Raw genomic sequence first — 17,839 nt, 5'->3', positions numbered from 1 at the left:
ACCTCGGGTTAAGAACTTTGCTTCAGGATGAGAACAGAAATGTGCTCCAGCGGTGCGGCGGTAGCAGGAGGCCCCATTAGTTAAAGTGGTGCTTCAGGTTAAGAACAGTTTCAGGTTAAGAATGGACCTCCAGAACGAATTAAGTACTTAACCTGAGGTACCACTGTAAAGCGATAAAACACCAAACATTAAAAACTTCCCTAAACAGGGCCGCCTTCAGATGTCTTCTAAATGTCATATAGTTGTTTATTTCCTTGACATCTGGTGGGAGGGCATTCCACAGGGCGGGCGCCACTACCGAGAAGGCCCTCTGCCTGGTTCTCTGTAGCTTCACTTCTCGCAGGGAGGGAAGGTTGAGTTGGAAAAAATTCCCAGATAGTTATGGAGAGGAGTTCTCAGGGAAAAGACTCTGGGAGAAATCATATGCTCTGGACAAAACTTGATGGTCTTACTCCGAAGACTCTGAAAAGGGTGGGGGAGCATAAGCTGGGTGTTTTTTTGTTGTTCAACCTTGCACTGTTTAAAAAGTCTTATGCAGGTTAGAGTAATTTGCATGGAATAATTTGACTCAGAAATTGTTCTGATGCCCTAGAGCAGGGATGGCCAATGTGGTGCCATTCAGATGTTGCTGGACTACAGATCCCATCATCCCTGATCAATTACCATTCTTGGTTAGGGATGATCAGAGTTGGAGTCCAATGACAGTCACAGGGCACGATGTTGACTACCACTGACCTAGAGAGGGATCTAAATTAAGCCCATTTGTTTTACTCGCATTTAGTAAAGAAAGTTTAGGAAAACGCTGAACCTGCCAAGCTCGTCCGATATTTATTAAAAGCTGACACCCGTTCATTCTTGCATAGGAACTTAGGAAACAGAACGTTCTCTGTGGAAGGACAAAGCACTGGAAAATATTCCAGAAAATTTTCCGCACCACATCACTGTTTTCAGAACAGTGACTGAGTAGAAAACATACAGGTGGTGCACTCCTCACAGGTGAATACCTTATGTGCATTAAGAACGACAGAACGAAAGCTGTGCAGAAGGAAGCAAGACGAGAGCAGTAAATCATGCAGAGAAGCGGCAGGCCGCCTCCTCAGTGCGGGGACACTTTGAACTCACAGTATGCCAGCAGTCCCACCACACACAGTTCTGATGTTCCTGGTTTACAGAGCAAGAGGAGACCCGAAAGCAAACACACACACACACACACACACACACACACCCCTGGAGCATCATAATCTACGCAGGCTGGCGAAAGTGAAAAGTGAGGAGACGCTTTCAATCCTGCCATTGTTTTATTTGCGCATGTAAGTGGTTTAGATATTCATGCGTACCACGCTGCCTAATTCCATTCCAGTCGAATAAACCTTTAAACCCATGTCTGACAAGCGTAAAGGAATAAATCTACAAATTGCAATATCCTCGCCTTGGTAAGCGCCGCGTATCAAAGATTATAATTAAATTACGCCGCCTTTATTTGCTCATTTGAAAAGGTGGCTCGCCCCCCAATCCGTTAATTAAAATGCTGGAGCCAGGGGGGGGAGAGAGATGGCTGTGCTCCTCTCCTTATTAGTCACTCACCATTGACCTGGCATGGAGGTCAAGCTCCGATTAGAATACTAAGCTTGGCTCTCCAACGCATTAACAGAAAATACTGTGGTTATCCCCATAACAGTTAATAGGATGACAGGTGTTTACAGCTCTCTTAATTTCTGACCGGAACGGATCCACCTCAGGGACTTACGGAATCATTCAGCCGGGCCAGGGGTGGAGGAGACGGACGCCAAGGTCAGTCTCGTAAGCAACGCCACACAGGTTACTGGCCTGCAACAACTGTTTGGTGAGAGCCAGGCAGTCGGTAATCTAGCTACCGATTCGCGAGCCACTCTCCATGTAATCGTACGTCCTAAATATGTAAATACCAACATTTTTATTAGGTATATCGTGACGTATGTCCTGTATGGTTGAACGGAGGCTTTGGGTGGAATTCCACATCACACTGATGCGATCGGTCCATCAATGCAAGCATTCCCGCTGACGGGACGATCTCCCCTCTCCTCCATCTGCACAGTTTCCGGGGGTTCGTGGCAAATTTGGGAGGGGAAGGAAATCCTAATGGGCATCCTTACACCGGCTTCCACTAGAGCAGGGCGATCCAACATGCAGCTCTCGTCAAAATAATAATAATAATAATAATAATAATAATAATAATAATAATAATAATAATTTATTTATACCCCGCCCATCCATCTGGCTGGGTCCCCCCAGCCACTCTGGGTGGCTTCCAACAAAACACTAAAATACAATAACCTATTAAACATTAAAAACTTCCCTTAAGCTGCCTTAAAATGTCTTCTGAATGTCAGGTAGTTATTTTTCTCTTTCACATCTGGTGGGAGGGCGTTCCACAGGGTGGGTGCCACTACCGAGAAGGCCCTCTGATTGGTTCCCTGTAACTTGGCTTCTCGCAGGGAGGGAACCGCCAGAAGGCCCTCAGAGCTGGACCTCAGTGTCCGGGCAGAACGATGGGGGTGGAGATGCTCCTTCAGGTATACTGGACCGAGGCCATTTAGGGCTTTAAAGGTCAACACCAACACTTTGAATTGTGCTCGGAAACGTACTGGGAGCCAGTGTAGGTCTTTCAAGACCAGTGTTATATGGTCTCGGCGGCCGCTCCCAGTCACCAGTCTAGCTGGTGACACACGCCCTTCAACTCTCATGCTGCCATCTCAAAGCTGACTAAGGGAGGCACTGGGCTTTGGGAAGGACGCATGAGGGCTCTGGCAGGGTCCTAGAGTTTTCCCTCCTCCTTCCCAAAGCCTAGTTAGAGCTTTCCCAGATTTGGAAGGACCCTGCCAGAGCCTTACACCTCCTTCTCCAAACCCGGTGTCTCCAGCTTTGTAGACACATCAAGAGGGATGGGGGCAGGGGGCTCATATTTTCGCCTTGCTCCCCCACCCAACAAGGCAATGTGCGGCCACAGGTTCCATGTCTAAGTACTCTTGCGACCCACTTGGTATGAAAAGTTGGACTGCCCTGCACTAGCGGAACGGGTTAGTTGAATCTGGCCCTTTATGCAGATCAAGAAAGCAACATGTGCTATAAAGGTAAAGGTAAAGGGACCCCTGACCATTAAGTCCAGCAGCGAATGGGGTTGTGGCGCTCATCTTGCTTTACTGGCCGAGGGAGCCGGCGTACAGCTTCCAGGTCATGTGGCCAGCATGACTAAGCCGCTTCTGGAGAACCAGAGCAGCGCACGGAAACGCCGTTTACCTTCCCGCTGGAGTGGTACCTATTTATCTACTTGCACTTTGACATGCTTTTGAACTGCTAGGTTGGCAGGAGCAGGGACTGAGCAACAGGAGCTCACCCCGTTGCGGGGATTCGAACTGCTGACCTTCTGATCGGCAAGTCCTAGGCTCTGTGGTTTAACCCACAGCGCCACCCGCGTCCCTCCAATGCACGTATAAACATAATAAAACGCAAACAAAACTTCCCGATACAGGGCTGCCTTCAGATGTCTCCTAAAAGTTATATAGTTACTTAAATCTCCTTGACATCTGATGGGAAGGTGCCACTGCCGAGAAAACCCTCTGCCTGGTTCCCTGTAACTTCACTCCTGCAACTTAAACTGCACTTCACAGTGTAATGAGAATTAATGAGATACAGAGTTGTTTCCCAGTGCCCTTCTAGGTTTTGGGAATGTAGTGGACTAGGAATCAAAACAAATGGGATTCCATCTTAAAAAGTACACATTCCTTTAAGAAAAAAGCCTCTGCTTCTGTTCAAAGTTCTGTTCTTAAAAACCAAGAAAACAAACTTCCCTCTGCTTCCTCTCCTCCCTTCCTCCTCTGTGAAACAAACGAGCAGCAAATTGCTGGCTTGGAACGGCAGGCTGAACGCTGCTCAGAAAAATGCAGGTGTAATTGCAGAGCATTTCACCCGGGGAACAATAGCTGCGTAACGAACGGCACATAAACCCCCACTTAATGTTTCACTCATCAGCTAAGCTGAACGCGCAGAGCGCAGGAGTCCTGCACTGACAAATGACATCTCCCAAACGGTGTCGGCCAAACGGTGCCAAAGAAGGATAGAACATTCTTTATGTATGCTACAACAGCAGCAAGACTACTCATCGCAAAGTATTGGAAGACACAAGATCTACCCACCTTGGAAGAATGGCAGATGAAGGTGATAGACTATATGGGACTGGCAGAAATGACTGGCAGAATCCGAGACCAGGGAAGAGAGACAGCGGAAGAAGATTGGAAGAAATTTAAGGACTATCTCAAGAAATATTGCAAAATTAATGAATGTTAGAATGACATTGGTTTAGAAACTATGTGGTTTCCAGCCGGATTGGATAAGTAGTAAGAAATGAAGGGTTAAAAACTAAACAAAATTAAGGGAAAGGATTTGCTGAATTAATAAAATAGAAATTGGAATACAGAGAGGGGAGGTATGGGGAAGTCGGGAAAGTAAGGTATAAGAAAAAAAGGGAATGAAATTATACTTGTTTTTTCTTTTGTCTTGTTTTATTTGTCTGTTTTTTATAACTGTCTTGTTTTGTTTTTATATAACTTTTGAAAAACTTTTTTAAAATCTTTAAAAAAAAAAAGACAAATGACATCTCCCGGTTTGACTTCTGCACTTCTCGATGCTGTTATTGCAAAGGAACAAATCCAGGGGAGAGACAGAGAATGCTTACACCGTCCTCCACAATCTGCGGAGACCATCCCTCCATTTCCATGTTCCCAGAAGAGGCATCATGTTGAGGCTGGTGCAGCAACATCGACAAAGACTCCTGTGATACCTTAAGGCTTACAAACCCGTTATGGCATAAGCTGGAAGTAGCCAGTGTTGCAGACTTCAACTCCCACCATCCCTGACCATTAACTATGCTGGCTTAGGCTGATGGGTGCTGTAGCCCAAAAGAGCTAGAAGGCATCACACTGGCTAGCGCTGGTATAAACGAAAGTGGTACCTCAGATTAAGAACTTAATTCGTTCTGGAGGTCTGTTCTTAACCTGAATCTTTTCTCAACCTGAAGCACCACTTTAGCTAATGGGGCCTCCTGCTGCTGCCGCCGTGTGATTTTTGTTCTTATCCTGAAGCAAAGTTCTTAACCCGAGGTAATATTTCTGGGTTAGCGGAGTCTGTAACCTGAAGTGTATGTAACCCGAGGTACCACTGTACTGTTGACTATAGTGGTACCTCGGGTTACAGACGCTTCAGGTTACAGACTCCACTAACCCAGAAATAATGCTTCAGGTTAAGAACTTTGCTTCAAGATGAGAACAGAAATCATGCTCCGGCGGCACGGCGACAGCAGGAGTCCCCATTAGCCAAAGTGGTGCTTCAGGTTAAGAACAGTTTGAGGTTAAGAAAGGACCTCCGGAACGAATTAAGTACTTAACCCGAGGTACCACTGTACATCACATGGCATCAGACAGAATCAGTGTTGTATAATTGGGAAGGACCCTGAGGGAGTCCAATGCAGGAATATGCAGCTTCCCCATACAGGGATCGAACCTGCAACCTTGGCGTTAGCACCACCACACTCTGACCAGCTGAGATGCATGAAGTGCTATCCTTAATAGATGAAGAAGCAACCTTCCAAGGGAGACTGTGATATGGAACCACTGAATTCATCAAGAAATTCAATGCCATCAGTTCCGGACTGAATCAGGACAACAGGTTTTCACCACGCTGCATGCATTACTTGTGTGACTGGTGCCAGGATCACTGCATCATCTGCTACTGTTTCGAGAATTGCTGGTATTAATGATGCAATCATCACCATATTTCCTGAATTTTGTTTCCCTCTGAATTCACTGCTTGTAACACGCACACCCCAAGATGAAAACACAACCCACGGGTATATCTGCAACCGAGGATAACAATTCATGCATTTGATGAAGAGGACTGTGGTCCACAAAAACTTATGCTACCATAAATTTGTCGGCCATCAAAGGTACGACTCAATACCTTTGTTGTAAAAAGCGGCAGACCCCTAGCCGCTGTCCCCCTGGGGGAACGGATTCCAAGGAAACAGTTCTACTGTTTTGGAAGCTGCAGAAAGAAGGGGGGCTGGGTGCCTGCCCAGACCAGCCCCCTGACAGGGATGCAAATAGCCCCCTCACCAGTCATCAGATTGGGGATGGGTCAACAACCCTCTCCTCCTTGTCACAATTAAATAAGGAAGGAGTGCTGTGTGTGTGTGTGTTTGTGTGTGTGTGTGCATGGAAAAATGTGTGTGCAGGTGTGTGGGTGGCCACATCCCGTGGCCCTCAGATGCTTGGCAAAGGTCAAATGTGGCCCTCACTCCCAAAAATAGGTCAGCCAGCCCTGCAGCAAAGCATTCATGGATGAAGGGTGCAGCATAAGCAATTAACATGGCCCAGTTTCTTTTTTCCATACCCAGGAGCTGCCAATATCCTGGCCACTGTCTCTGAATAATTAGGATCCTAAAATCTCAACAGCTCCCTACACAAAGGCTTCCTTTTTAAAGGTTGCTAAGCAAGGAGCAGCACCACGCTCGACAGATTGTTGAAGAGATACGCGCAGGACTTAAGACCTAGTCATAAATGGTTGAAGGCACGATAAATTGCATATTACAATTCACATAACATCTCCCAAGCCCTTTCAAAACTACCTTGGCTAGACCTCTGAATTCTTTGGCGTGGAAACAGCAACCAAGGAAGACTCCGGCACCTCTGCCTTTCTCCCCAGAGCCCTCTTCTCTGAGGAATGACACACCTTCAGCAACCTGGAGCCCTCCAGATGTTCTGGACTGCCAACATCTGGGGGTGGGTCCAGGTTGGCACACACTCCTGAGTTCCAGCATGGTGAGAGCTGGACTGACAGACCAACCAATTTCAAATCAGGGCAGTGGGGACATGCATTCATACATTTACCTTACCATAAGAACACTGAAAATAGAATCTCTCCGTATTTTGATCTCTGACTTCCAAGGAGGGTGGCTGGGTGAAATCTGCTTTTTGGCCAGGTCTCCACAACTAAATGCACCCCACAACCAAGCGCTCAAATGAGCTTTCTGGTTGAGGGGCTGGCAAAAAAGGCGGGCAAGCTTTAGGTATGCTTTGAAAGCGAAGTGTGGGGAAATCGCAAATTAATTTTCCTACAAACCCCTGTTTTCTATTTTCATTGCTACTGCTTCGTTTTAAAGAAAGCAAGAAATCTTATGGTGATGATAATATGCCTGCAGGTATAACGGATGCCTGGTGACTTGAAACCAGGGGAGAGGCGGGAGAAGTTTTTCAACGGTCGTAGGTTTGGTGTTTCAATACCCTTCAAATATCCTGGTCCTTGTCATTCTCCATAACTAGTAGGGTAAAGGTAAAGGGACCCCTGGACCATTAGGTCCAGTCGTGATTGACTCTGGGGTTGCAGCGCTCATCTCGCTTTATTGGCCGAGGGAGCCAGCGTACAGCTTCCGGGTCATGTGGCCAGCATGACTAAGCTGCTTCTGGCGAACCAGAGCAGCGCACGGAAACGCCGTTTACCTTCCCGCCGGAGCGGTACCTATTTATCTACTTGCACTTTGTGCTTTCGAACTGCCAGGTTGGCAGGAGCAGGGAACGAGCAACGGGAGCTCACCCCGTTGCGGGGATTCGAACCGCTGACCTTCTGAACAGCAAGCCCTAGGCTCTGTGGTTTAACTCACAGTGCCACCCGCGTCCCTTTCCTAACTAGTACAAGTATACAAAAAAAATGAGCAAAAACAGTGTTGAAAAATTCAGCTGAGAAAAATAATAAATACTGATGTGAATTATCTTAATCTGTATAATTTATACAGATGGCAGAATTACTGGCCTACTTGTTTTAAAGTAGACTGATGTGGGATAGCTCAGTCGGTAGAGAATGAGACTCTTTATCTGAGGGTTGTGGGTTCGAGTCCCACGTTATAATAATAATAATAATAATAATAATAATAATTTTATTATCTGTACCCTGCCCAACTGACTGGGTTGCTCCAGTTGGACGAAAGTTTCCTGCATAACAGGGGGCTGGACTAGATGTTTCTTGTGGTCCCTTCCAACTCTACAATTCAACCTCCATTTGGCTTATCACTCCTTAGGGTAGTGATTAAGCGGGATATCAAATCCAAACTCTTCTTCCTGGCTTCTTTGCTGCCTCTGTTTGGGTGAAAACTTTCCTATTTAATCGGTCCTTTATTTAATCTTAGCTTACTTGAGCTGCTGCTGCTTTACTGCTTTCTACCATTTTTCTTATACAGTGGTACCTCTAGATACGAACGGGATCCGTTCCGGAGCCCTGTTCGCATCTAGAGGTAAACGTAACTAGTGACGGCACGTCTGTGCATGCGCGTCTCGTTTTCGCCTCTTCTGCGCATGCGTGTGACATCATTTTGAGCATTTGCGCATGCGCAAGCGGCGAAACCTGGAAGTAACGCGCTCAATTACTTCCGGGTTGCCGCGGAGCGCAACTCGAACACGCTCAACTCGAAGCATATTCAACCCGAGGTATGACTGTATTCTGCGGTGTTCTACTGTTTCCAGCACACAACGCTCTCATCTCCTTAGGGAGGAACGGCAGGCATAAATTATTCCAAGTCGCAACATAAATTAGGAGGCCGACATCCCCAGCTATTAAGAGGCGTGAAGCTCAAGATTGTTATAAAATGTTTGCCTATAAAAGGAAATCCCAAACCAACCGAACGCTACCGCCGACTTAACCCAGGCATGCAAGATTTTGCTCCTCGTCTTGTACGGCACCTTACTGTTTTGTATGCATCGCACGGCATAGGTCAAGTCCCGGAAGATGCTCCCTTCCACTCTCGCTTGCCCCTGGGAGCAAAGAAAGACGCCGCCTTTGCCATCCCTGAAGAGGCACTTCCGAATGAGGCATCCTTGCATGTCGTTGGCAAGAGACTGTGCCTCCTTGTCTTTCTGAAGCTCCTGCTGCAGAGTTTTCAGCTCGTAGTCGCTCGGAAGCGCCGCCAATCCGTCGGCCTGCGGCCTGCCGTCAGTCACTTTGGCCAGCATGTGGCTCAGGCTGTGGGCCTGGTAAGGCAGCCGGCACATCGACTCGTCGTCCTCCTCGTTCTCGCTGCTCATGCTCAGCTCGCTGTCGCTAGAATCCGTCTCCATTGTCGCAGCCTCCTCCTTGTTGGCCCCCTGCAGATGCCCAGCGACATCGCTCCCTTTCTCGCACCCTTTCTTCGGCATTGCTGGGGGGTGAGAAGCAGGCAGCGCGTTGCCAGGGTCCCCACCCACCACAATTTCACAGGTCCGTACGCTTGTCAGCAGAGGCCCCCGGCTCTCCAGCTTCGACGCGCCGCAATGCGTCTGTGGCTCCGGCGTTTGTAGCGAAGCGGAGCAGGATTTGGCCAATGTGCTCAAGTGCTTACAGGCCCAGTTCCTGTCCACAGATGGGCAGCCATCCACAGTCACTGAGGCGTTTTCACTGCCCACAAACTCACAGTTTTCCAGCAGGCAGATGGCTACGCTGTGGAAATTGATGGTGGACTGGTTGAAAGTGCAGAATTTAACTTGGCAAGTGCCCGGGGCATGGATCTGAAGCTGTCCATTCTCAAAGTTGCAGTTGTCAAACTGGACGTGGCCCGAGTTTGTCTAGAGAAAAAGAATAACACCAGATCAATATATGTTCAGGGAAGTTTTTAATGGCTGACGTTTTCTTGTGTTTTTCACATTTTGTTGGAAGCCGCCCAAGTGGCTGGGGCAACCCAGTCAGATAGGTGGCATAAAATTATTATTATTATTATGATTATTATGATTATTATGATTATCATCATCATCATTATTATTAATAATACTACAGTGGACGCTCGGGTTGCGAACGTGATCCATGCGGGAGGCACGTTCGCAACCCGCAGCGCCGTGTCTGCGCACGCGCAGCTTGCGATTCGGCACTTCTGTGCATGTGCAAAGCGCGATTTAGTGCTTCTGTGCATCTGTGAGTCCTGAAACCTGGAAGTAACCCATTCCGGTACTTCCGGGTTTTGGCGCGTCCGTATCCCAAAAACACGCACCCTGAAGTGTCTGTAACCTGAGGTATGACTGTGCAGTGGTACCTCAGGTTACATACGCTTCAGGTTACATACACTTCAGGTTACAGACTCCGCTAACCCAGAAATAGTGCTTCAGCTTAAGAACTTTGCTTCAGGATAAGAACAGAAAATTGGGCTCCAGCGGCGTGGCGGCAGCTGGAGGCCCCATTAGCTAAAGTGGTGCTTCAGGTTAAGAACAGTTTCAGGTTAAGTACGGACCTCTGGAACAAATTAAGTACTTAACCCGAGGTACCACTGTACTACTATTTCACAGTCACAAAACAATTTCACAACAGACACCAAGAAGATTACCAAACGAACACAAGGGAGACTGCATGGGAAGCTGCTCTACTAGAAAGGTAGCTGTAATGGGAATTGGGGTTGCTTGTGCGCAAGTTGCCTCTACTCTTGGGAAAGTTGCCTGGTTAAACCTTTCCCTGGCTGCACAGCCCTTACTCCGCGGCTGTGTCAGTCACTGGCAGAATCCGTCAGTGGGCGTTTCCTGAACTTCTTCCAGCATAAAAGTTCTTTGACGCCAAGTCTCTGCCTAGCCTCTCTGCGCGGAGGTCTTCTGCGCAGGGTGGGCGTGGCCAGTGGAGGACCTGTGCTCTCCCCGCTAGTTTCTGTGGAAGAGTCCTGGAGACATCTCTCCGAAGTCCTTCCCTGCTCCCCTTTCTTCCTGGTGTCATGCTGATTTCCTTTCTCAGTGGATGAGTTCCCTCTCTCCCTGCTGGGCCCTTCTCCGGCATCGCTGGGGAGCCTTACCTCCACTCCTGGCTCCAATGGCAGTTCCCTGACAGTAGCTAACCAATGGGGACAAACGAAGGAAGATGCCTTCACCCCGGTGTGGCTCCCCTTTATTACATATGTAGGCCAACAAGACAATGACTGATCCCCCAACAGCACACAAATCAATACGGCTAATTTGATATGGTTCCATTCCCATCACACACACGCAAACAAAACACACTGCAACCCACCAGCTACAACTGGCCATGCGCTGGGCTTCCTGATTTCTTGCACCGCCAGCAAAAAATAAAGATACCTACTCAAGTGATGCCAACACAAAACTTCTACTTGTACACTATGTAAAAGAATGAAACATGGGGAAATTTATGATTTACCTTAAAAACCATTGTAAACAAAATTGTTAGTAGGATTGGAATAACACTTGTAGTTTAACGGTGAATTTTGGATATAATGGGAGATGTAAAAGATTTGGATTATTATAAAAGATGCAGGAGAAAATGATTAATAATAGGACCTGCCAAGGGGAGGAGAAAAGTCCAGGAGATTCTTTGGAATCTAGTTTTCATGTTGTATGCTGGATATGTGACTGTAAAACTCTAATTTGAAAAACCAAATAAATTTATTAATCAAGAATGGATCTTTACTGTCTCTCCCCTTCTTTTTCCTCCCCTCTCTCCCCACCTCTCTCACCCACCAACCCCATACTGCCTACAACAGTAATGTCTCTGTACAAAGGACTCTATGATCTGAAAACTGAGAACCTGTGTGTACCTTTGTTACCCAAGAAAACCTTTTAATAAAAACATATTTTTAAAAGTAATAGTCATAAGCACAGGACCTCCCAGTTGACTCTTGGTCTTCTACCTGTCCTGGGGGGAGCAGAAACCTATGACTGAAGCATGATCCCAACCTACCCTTGCTGCCGGACCGATCTGACATTTTCATGCCTGAAACAGAAACCATCATGCTCTCGCGAAGCTCTCGTTCAATGTGCTACAACCTGAGCAGGAGAACCTTCAATGGACTGCGTCACTTGGTTAAGATCCATTCATTGCCCATAGTTATTCTTAGTGGTGCCCAGAGTTCACTGCTTGATCCGCAAAGGTAAGTGGTAGACAAGGTGGTGGTAGCTCCAGATGTTGGATTTGGATTTGATATCCCACCTCTCACTCCCCTTCAGGAGTCTCAAAGCGGCTAACATTCTCCTTTCCCTTCCTCCCCCACAACAAACACTCTGTGAGGTGAGTGGGGCTGAGAGACTTCAAAGAAGTGTGACTAGCCCAAGGTCACCCAGCAGCTGCATGTGGAGGAGCGGGGAAGTGAACCCGGTTCACCAGATTACGAGACTACCGCTCTTAACCACTACACCACACTGGCTCTCAAGTTGGACTCCAAGTCCCATCAGCCCCAGTCATCAGGATGATGGGCGTGATAGTCCAGCGGTATCTGGAGAACCTTACAGGCCTCCAACCCATTCGCACTCACCTTATATATGATGGGCGTGAACCAAGCCGGCATGAAGACCAAATTGCATAACCTCACGGTTGGACAGTGCTGGTCGAAGCTCACCAGGAGAGCTACATCTCCGAGTTTGCCCCTCCCCATAATTTCCACAGGGACCTTAAGGAAGACTTCGCCCTGCTCTTCGTACACTCCGGGCAACAGGACGATCCGGTCATAAACACACGCCGAAACCAAGGCGCTCCGGAGGTTTTCGAACTCGCAGCCGGGACCCACGCAAAGGACGCGCCGGTCCTTCTTCCTTCTGAACAGGTAGAAGCAGTTGGAGGATTCGAGGTCCTGGCTGTTCTTGGTCCAGGTTTTCGAAGCGAGGTAATGCTGTTTGAAGGCTTCTCTCCACGACCAGGGCTCCACGTCAGGCTGGTTGGGCCAATTTGGGTGACGGCACTCGATGCAGCCGAGGCAAAGCTGCCTCCACCGCGTGTTGTCCAGGCTGAGGATGAGCTCGTACCACGCTCTGCACACCAAGCTGCAGCGGCCAAGGTCCGGAAGGCGCAAGTAGGACAATATCAGGCGCCACAACTCCAGTGGCAAGCCACTGATTTCCATCGTCACCTATGAACGGCAAGGCACAAAGACTCATTACTCTCTGGACTTAATAGGAGATGCTCACCTCTTTCTGCCCCTTCCTTTCAAAGGTTGCATGAGGGATGGGGACCAGAGAATCAAATAACTGTAAATGGCTTTTGAAAATGATGGAGTAGGTGGAACTGGCAAGATTAACAGGCTCAGGCTGCACGGGAAAAAGCATTTTGGTTCCAGAAATTCATTCTGACTGTGCAGATAAAAATATAACTGTTTGTTATTATACAGCACCTTGATGGGGGTTTTGTCTATTTGCTAGTTCTGATAATATATTAATGGGTTCCTGTGATTTTTGTCTTTGTTGTTTATGTTTTGTGGACTGTTCCTGGATAAAGAGACTTTTATTCTTTCGGTTCTCAAAGTTCTTAACCAGGCATCCCCAAACCTGGCCCTCCAGCTGTTTCAGCACTGCAGTTCCCATCATCCCTGACCACTGGTCCTGTTAGCTAGGAATGATGGGAGTTGTAGTCCCCAAAACAGCTGGAGGGCCGAGTTTGGGGGTGCCTGTTCTTAACCCAGCTCAAGGTTGTCATTTGTACTAGCCAGATGTTGAACTGATAATCCATCGCAGTCAGCCCGTGATTTGAGCCGTCTTGCCCAAAAATGGCAACTAGATATTCCATTTTGGTGACTGTAACCATGGTTTAAGGAGCCATTCGGAGCCTAAATTATCTATCCGAGTTTCTAACACTATTGACAGTTTGTTGTGTACGTTCTCTTCCATTACTGCCAAACGAATTTTACCAAGTACTTTCTTTTACCATCACCTTCTGATCTCATTGACCGTTAGCCTTCATTTTCATTTTTTCAGGGGGGAACTCACACCCCCCCACCCTCTAAAGTGGAATCCTTTTCCCCCCCCTTCTTGTTTTTGCCGCTCTATGGGGGCTCAAAAGAACATGAATCACTAGCTTCACTGGAAGGAAATTGTTATTTTTTTAAAGCTGGAGGTAAATTGCTATACTGTAGTTTCTCGGCTCTGCTAAAAGCAGTTCCTCAAGGCCACCACTGACATGCACATTCAGAGCTGAACCACACATGAAGCAGGAGATCTATTGTTGAACATCTCAATGTCTTTACATAAAAAATAAAAAGCTCAAAGCTGCCAAATTGGCTCAGAGCAGGTGGTGCTGGGCAAGGAGGCGTTGCTTTTTAGACTGAAGTCGCCCACATCTCCTGAAAGCAGCTATTAGTCCCACTTTAATCAAAGTGGTGGCTTGTGGGGTATCAGCATTTCAAACATACCCCACGGCTCAACAGCTCCCAGGATCCACATGCAACACCATTAAAGCAAGGTAGATGTCCCACTTAACCCTCCAGATACACTGGTACCTCAGGTTAAGTACTTAATTCGTTCCAGAGGTCTGTACTTAACCTGAAACTGTTCTTAACCTGAAGCACCACTTTAGCTAATGGGACCCCCCGCTGCCGCCGCGCCGCCGGAGCACAATTTCTGTTCTCATCCTGAAGCAAAGTTCTTAACCTGAAGCACTATTTCTGGGTTAGCCGAGTCTGTAACCTGAAGCGTATGTAACCTGAGGTACCACTGTATTAGTGCTAGAAACTCAGGTATATAAACTGGGCGCCAAATGGGTCCTTAAATCAGAATTGCAGTTGCCAAAACAGAATGTCCAGTTGCCATTTTGGTACCAGACCAGCTCAAAATCTGCATTTTTCAATCCGACGTTTTGGTTCCTTGAAATCAATTTTGATTGTGCCGATAAAATACACAGTGGTAACTTGGGTTACGAACTTAATTTGTTCCGAGGTCCGTTCTTAACCCGAAACCATTGTTAACCTGAGGCACGCTTTCGCTAATGGGGCCTCCCGCTGCCGCCACGCCACTGGCGCGTGATTTTTGTTCTCATCCTGGGGCAAAGTTCGCAACCTGGAGCAACTACTTGTGGGTTTGCGGAGTTTGTAACCCGAAGCATTTGTAACCTGAGGCGTTTGTAACTAGAGGTACCACTGTAATGGTTAGAATTCTGCAGGGTGCACTGCTAGCGTGTGAAAGTAGTCAAGATCCAAGGATCCATGTAAAATGAAATTTGGCACCTGCTTCGTATAATATAGGCAGGTAGTTGAAAAACTATTTTGTTTCCTCTGGTTTTTAATCAACACATTGTGGCTGGTTTTTGGAGCTGCTTTGGAAATGCTATTGTAACACTATGTATTGCTTTGTGCTGTATTCTCTGTTTTATTGAATTTGTATGTAGCTGCTTAAAAAAGAAAAAAAATCCAAGGATCTTGAAGGCATGCAGCTCCAGATGGTGGAGACTTCAGACACCATCCTGACGCCCGGGCATCTTCACTTGGTTGCATGTGGCCGATAGGCAGGTGCAAAATGCGCCTGGCAAATTTCGAATGCTGGATACACACTGTGTGCAAAAATAAAACGCACCCTTTCATTATCCGGAACTGCAAGTATAGCAAGATGGTTAATTGGAAGCCTAATTAAGCCTAAGAGGAAAGCAAAGGCCACACAGTCGCATGAGCCCCTAAGGGTGGAAAGAAAAGTGTTTTACCAATGCAAACTAAAACACGGATCAGCTTCCTTAACATCAAGGTCTCTCTCTAGCTCGCTCCTTTATTGTAGGGCAGGCACGTCCAACTCCCAAGAGACTGTGATCTACAGTGGTACCTCGGGTTAAGTACTTAATTCGTTCCAGAGGTCCGTACTTAACCTGAAACTGTTCTTAGCCTGAAGCACCACTTTAGCTAATGGGACATCCTGCGCCACTGGAGCATGATTTCTGTTCTCATCCTGAAGCAAAGTTCTTAACCTGAAGCACTATTTCTGGGTTAGTGGAGTCTAACCTGAAGCGTATGTAACCTGAAGCGTATGTAACCCGAGGTACCACTGTACAGGTCCCAGAATTCTTTGAAGGAAAGAATGTGCTACCCATTGTTATTGACAGGCAAGGTTGTTGAGCTTTTTTTAGGCGAGGCAAAGTTGCTGAGCTTATCTGGGGAGAGCCAAAGGTTTTTCGGGGGGGGGGAGGTCTACCGCAATCTACCAAAGAAGACGTCCAGTGATGTACCACGGGATCATAATCTACCTGTTGTAGGGGAACTGTTAAGCACCCAGACTTCTTCCAAGGCAGGTAAACCACGGTAACATTTTAAGAAAGGGTGGCAGCTCAGTGCTAGAGCAAAAGGTCCCAAGCTCAGTCCTTGTCATCTCCAGGCAGGGCTTGGGGACAGTAACCAAGGCTATAGTTAGATGGACCACTGGTCTGGTTTACTATAAAGCATTTTCCTAGTGTTATCTACTGAGCTGAATCCTAGAACAATAGGATCCAGAGTGCAGCAGTCTGATTGGTCCGCAAGAGCCACCCAATCCAGCTCCAGGTGGAAGTGAATTAGCGACCGGATTGGCCTGCAGGAACAGCCAATCAGGCTTCTGGAGGTGGTGGATCCGCAACCTGATTGGCCTACAGGAGCACCCCGGAATTAGCCAATCACGCGGGGCCCATTGTGTAAATAATGTATATATAGCTAGACGTTTCTGGGGGAAAGTTTCATCCATTGCTACTATGAGCTGAATAAAGAGCATGAAATTCACACTCGACTCAGAGTATATTTCACCTAGGTTCCTAGGATCTGCTTGCAAATTGCATTTCTATTATCTCCTGTGCTATTAATAATAATAAAAAATACTAATCAAACGCATTTTATGTGCGTCTTGCAAAGCACATCCTATGCACAGATCTACCACTTGAAAACCTTGTGCATATACATTGCTATTGCCCCTCAAAAAAGTGGGGAGCCCACCGGGTTTTCAAACATAGGGATTGATGCTCTGAGCACAAAGAGCGAAGCCAACAAGTCTAAAGCCATTGTGTGGAGGGGGGGAAATCCCGCCTTCCTCCCCTCCAAAAATATCACCCAAAACCACCCAGAAATCAGAAGCACATCCGGACAACAACCACAGATGGCATTTTGTGAGCGCGTTGTGCAACCCGCTCCATGTTTGCTGTCCCGAGGGGACTTGCTCCAAGAGAAGAAGTGTGTGCACGGGCAGGAAAAACACATCCCGAGAAAAACAACAACTATGCATGCAGAAAAACACGCCCCGAGGAGAACTATGCATGCAGAAAAACGCATCCCGAGAAAAACTATGCATGCAGAAAAACACACACCAAGAAAAACTATGCATGCAGAAAAACACATCCCGAGGAAAAACCATGCATGCAGCCGACCCTGAAGATCTGCAAAAGCCAAGCGGGTTGCACCGTGCGCCCCCCAGCCCCGCTTGCTAGCAGAGCTAAGAAAGTGCACACAAAAAAACGCACCACCAAACATGAGTTTCCCGATCTGGTTTTGCTCTTTTGTTCCGTTACCTTATGACGGCATCCCGGTCTCCGGCGAGAAAGCGCCTCTCCGCCAACGAGCCGAGCCCGGAGGCTGCTGGAAACACCCCGGGATCGGAGCCACTCCCCCGGCTCCGGCGCGCACGGCCGCGCCGATCATAGAGATCTTCCCAAGGAAGGGAGGCGCACTAAGATCATGGCGATCACATGGTCGCCGGGGTCCTGGAGGAGAGAGATCGGCTGCAGCAAAGGGGGGAGGAGAGGGGGGGAGCCTGGTTTGGAGGAAGCGGGGTCGCCAATGTCTTTGCAGCCCAGCCACGTTCACGCACACGCGTGTATCTTTGGCGATGTTGTTTCTAAGTAGCCTCGGGGGCTCAGGCTCGTCACGTGTGCACAGGGCAGTCTCCGGAAAACTCACTTCCATGATAGGGCAGGCATAGCTGTCGGCTTGCAGATTTGAAAATAAGGGACCAGCAGCCTTGAAAATAAGGGATCAGCAGCCAAAATAAGGGATTTTGGCTTAGTTTATACAGAAATCCGGCACTGATGGAGCCATGCTGCTTTGGCTGCCACTGACTGTGTTTTGCAGGGGGTTGGACTAGATGATCCTAAG

The 17,839-nt window shown here is 47.6% G+C and overlaps 1 protein-coding gene across 1 annotated transcript in view; it reads right to left on the bottom strand.

Moving 5' to 3' along the window:
- FBXO10 (F-box protein 10) overlaps positions 1–17,406 on the bottom strand; it is a 39,044-nt gene extending 21,638 nt beyond the window's left edge. Inside the window, exons 1-3 of the mRNA XM_081893921.1 lie at positions 17,257–17,406; positions 12,293–12,883; positions 8,763–9,620 (exon numbers count right to left, since the gene is read on the bottom strand). Of these exons, the coding sequence (XP_081750047.1) occupies positions 8,763–9,620; positions 12,293–12,877 (1,443 nt within the window). The 5' untranslated portion in view covers positions 12,878–12,883; positions 17,257–17,406. The remainder of the gene's footprint in view (positions 1–8,762; positions 9,621–12,292; positions 12,884–17,256) is intronic.
- Positions 17,407–17,839: the final 433 nt, after the last annotated feature.

This window comes from Podarcis melisellensis (genome assembly GCF_964234715.1).
Source record: "Podarcis melisellensis genome assembly, chromosome: 17".
NCBI classification, from domain to species: Eukaryota; Metazoa; Chordata; class Lepidosauria; order Squamata; family Lacertidae; genus Podarcis; species Podarcis melisellensis.
Note: the sequence above shows the minus strand (reverse complement) of the source record. Positions and strands in the feature narration are given on the sequence as shown.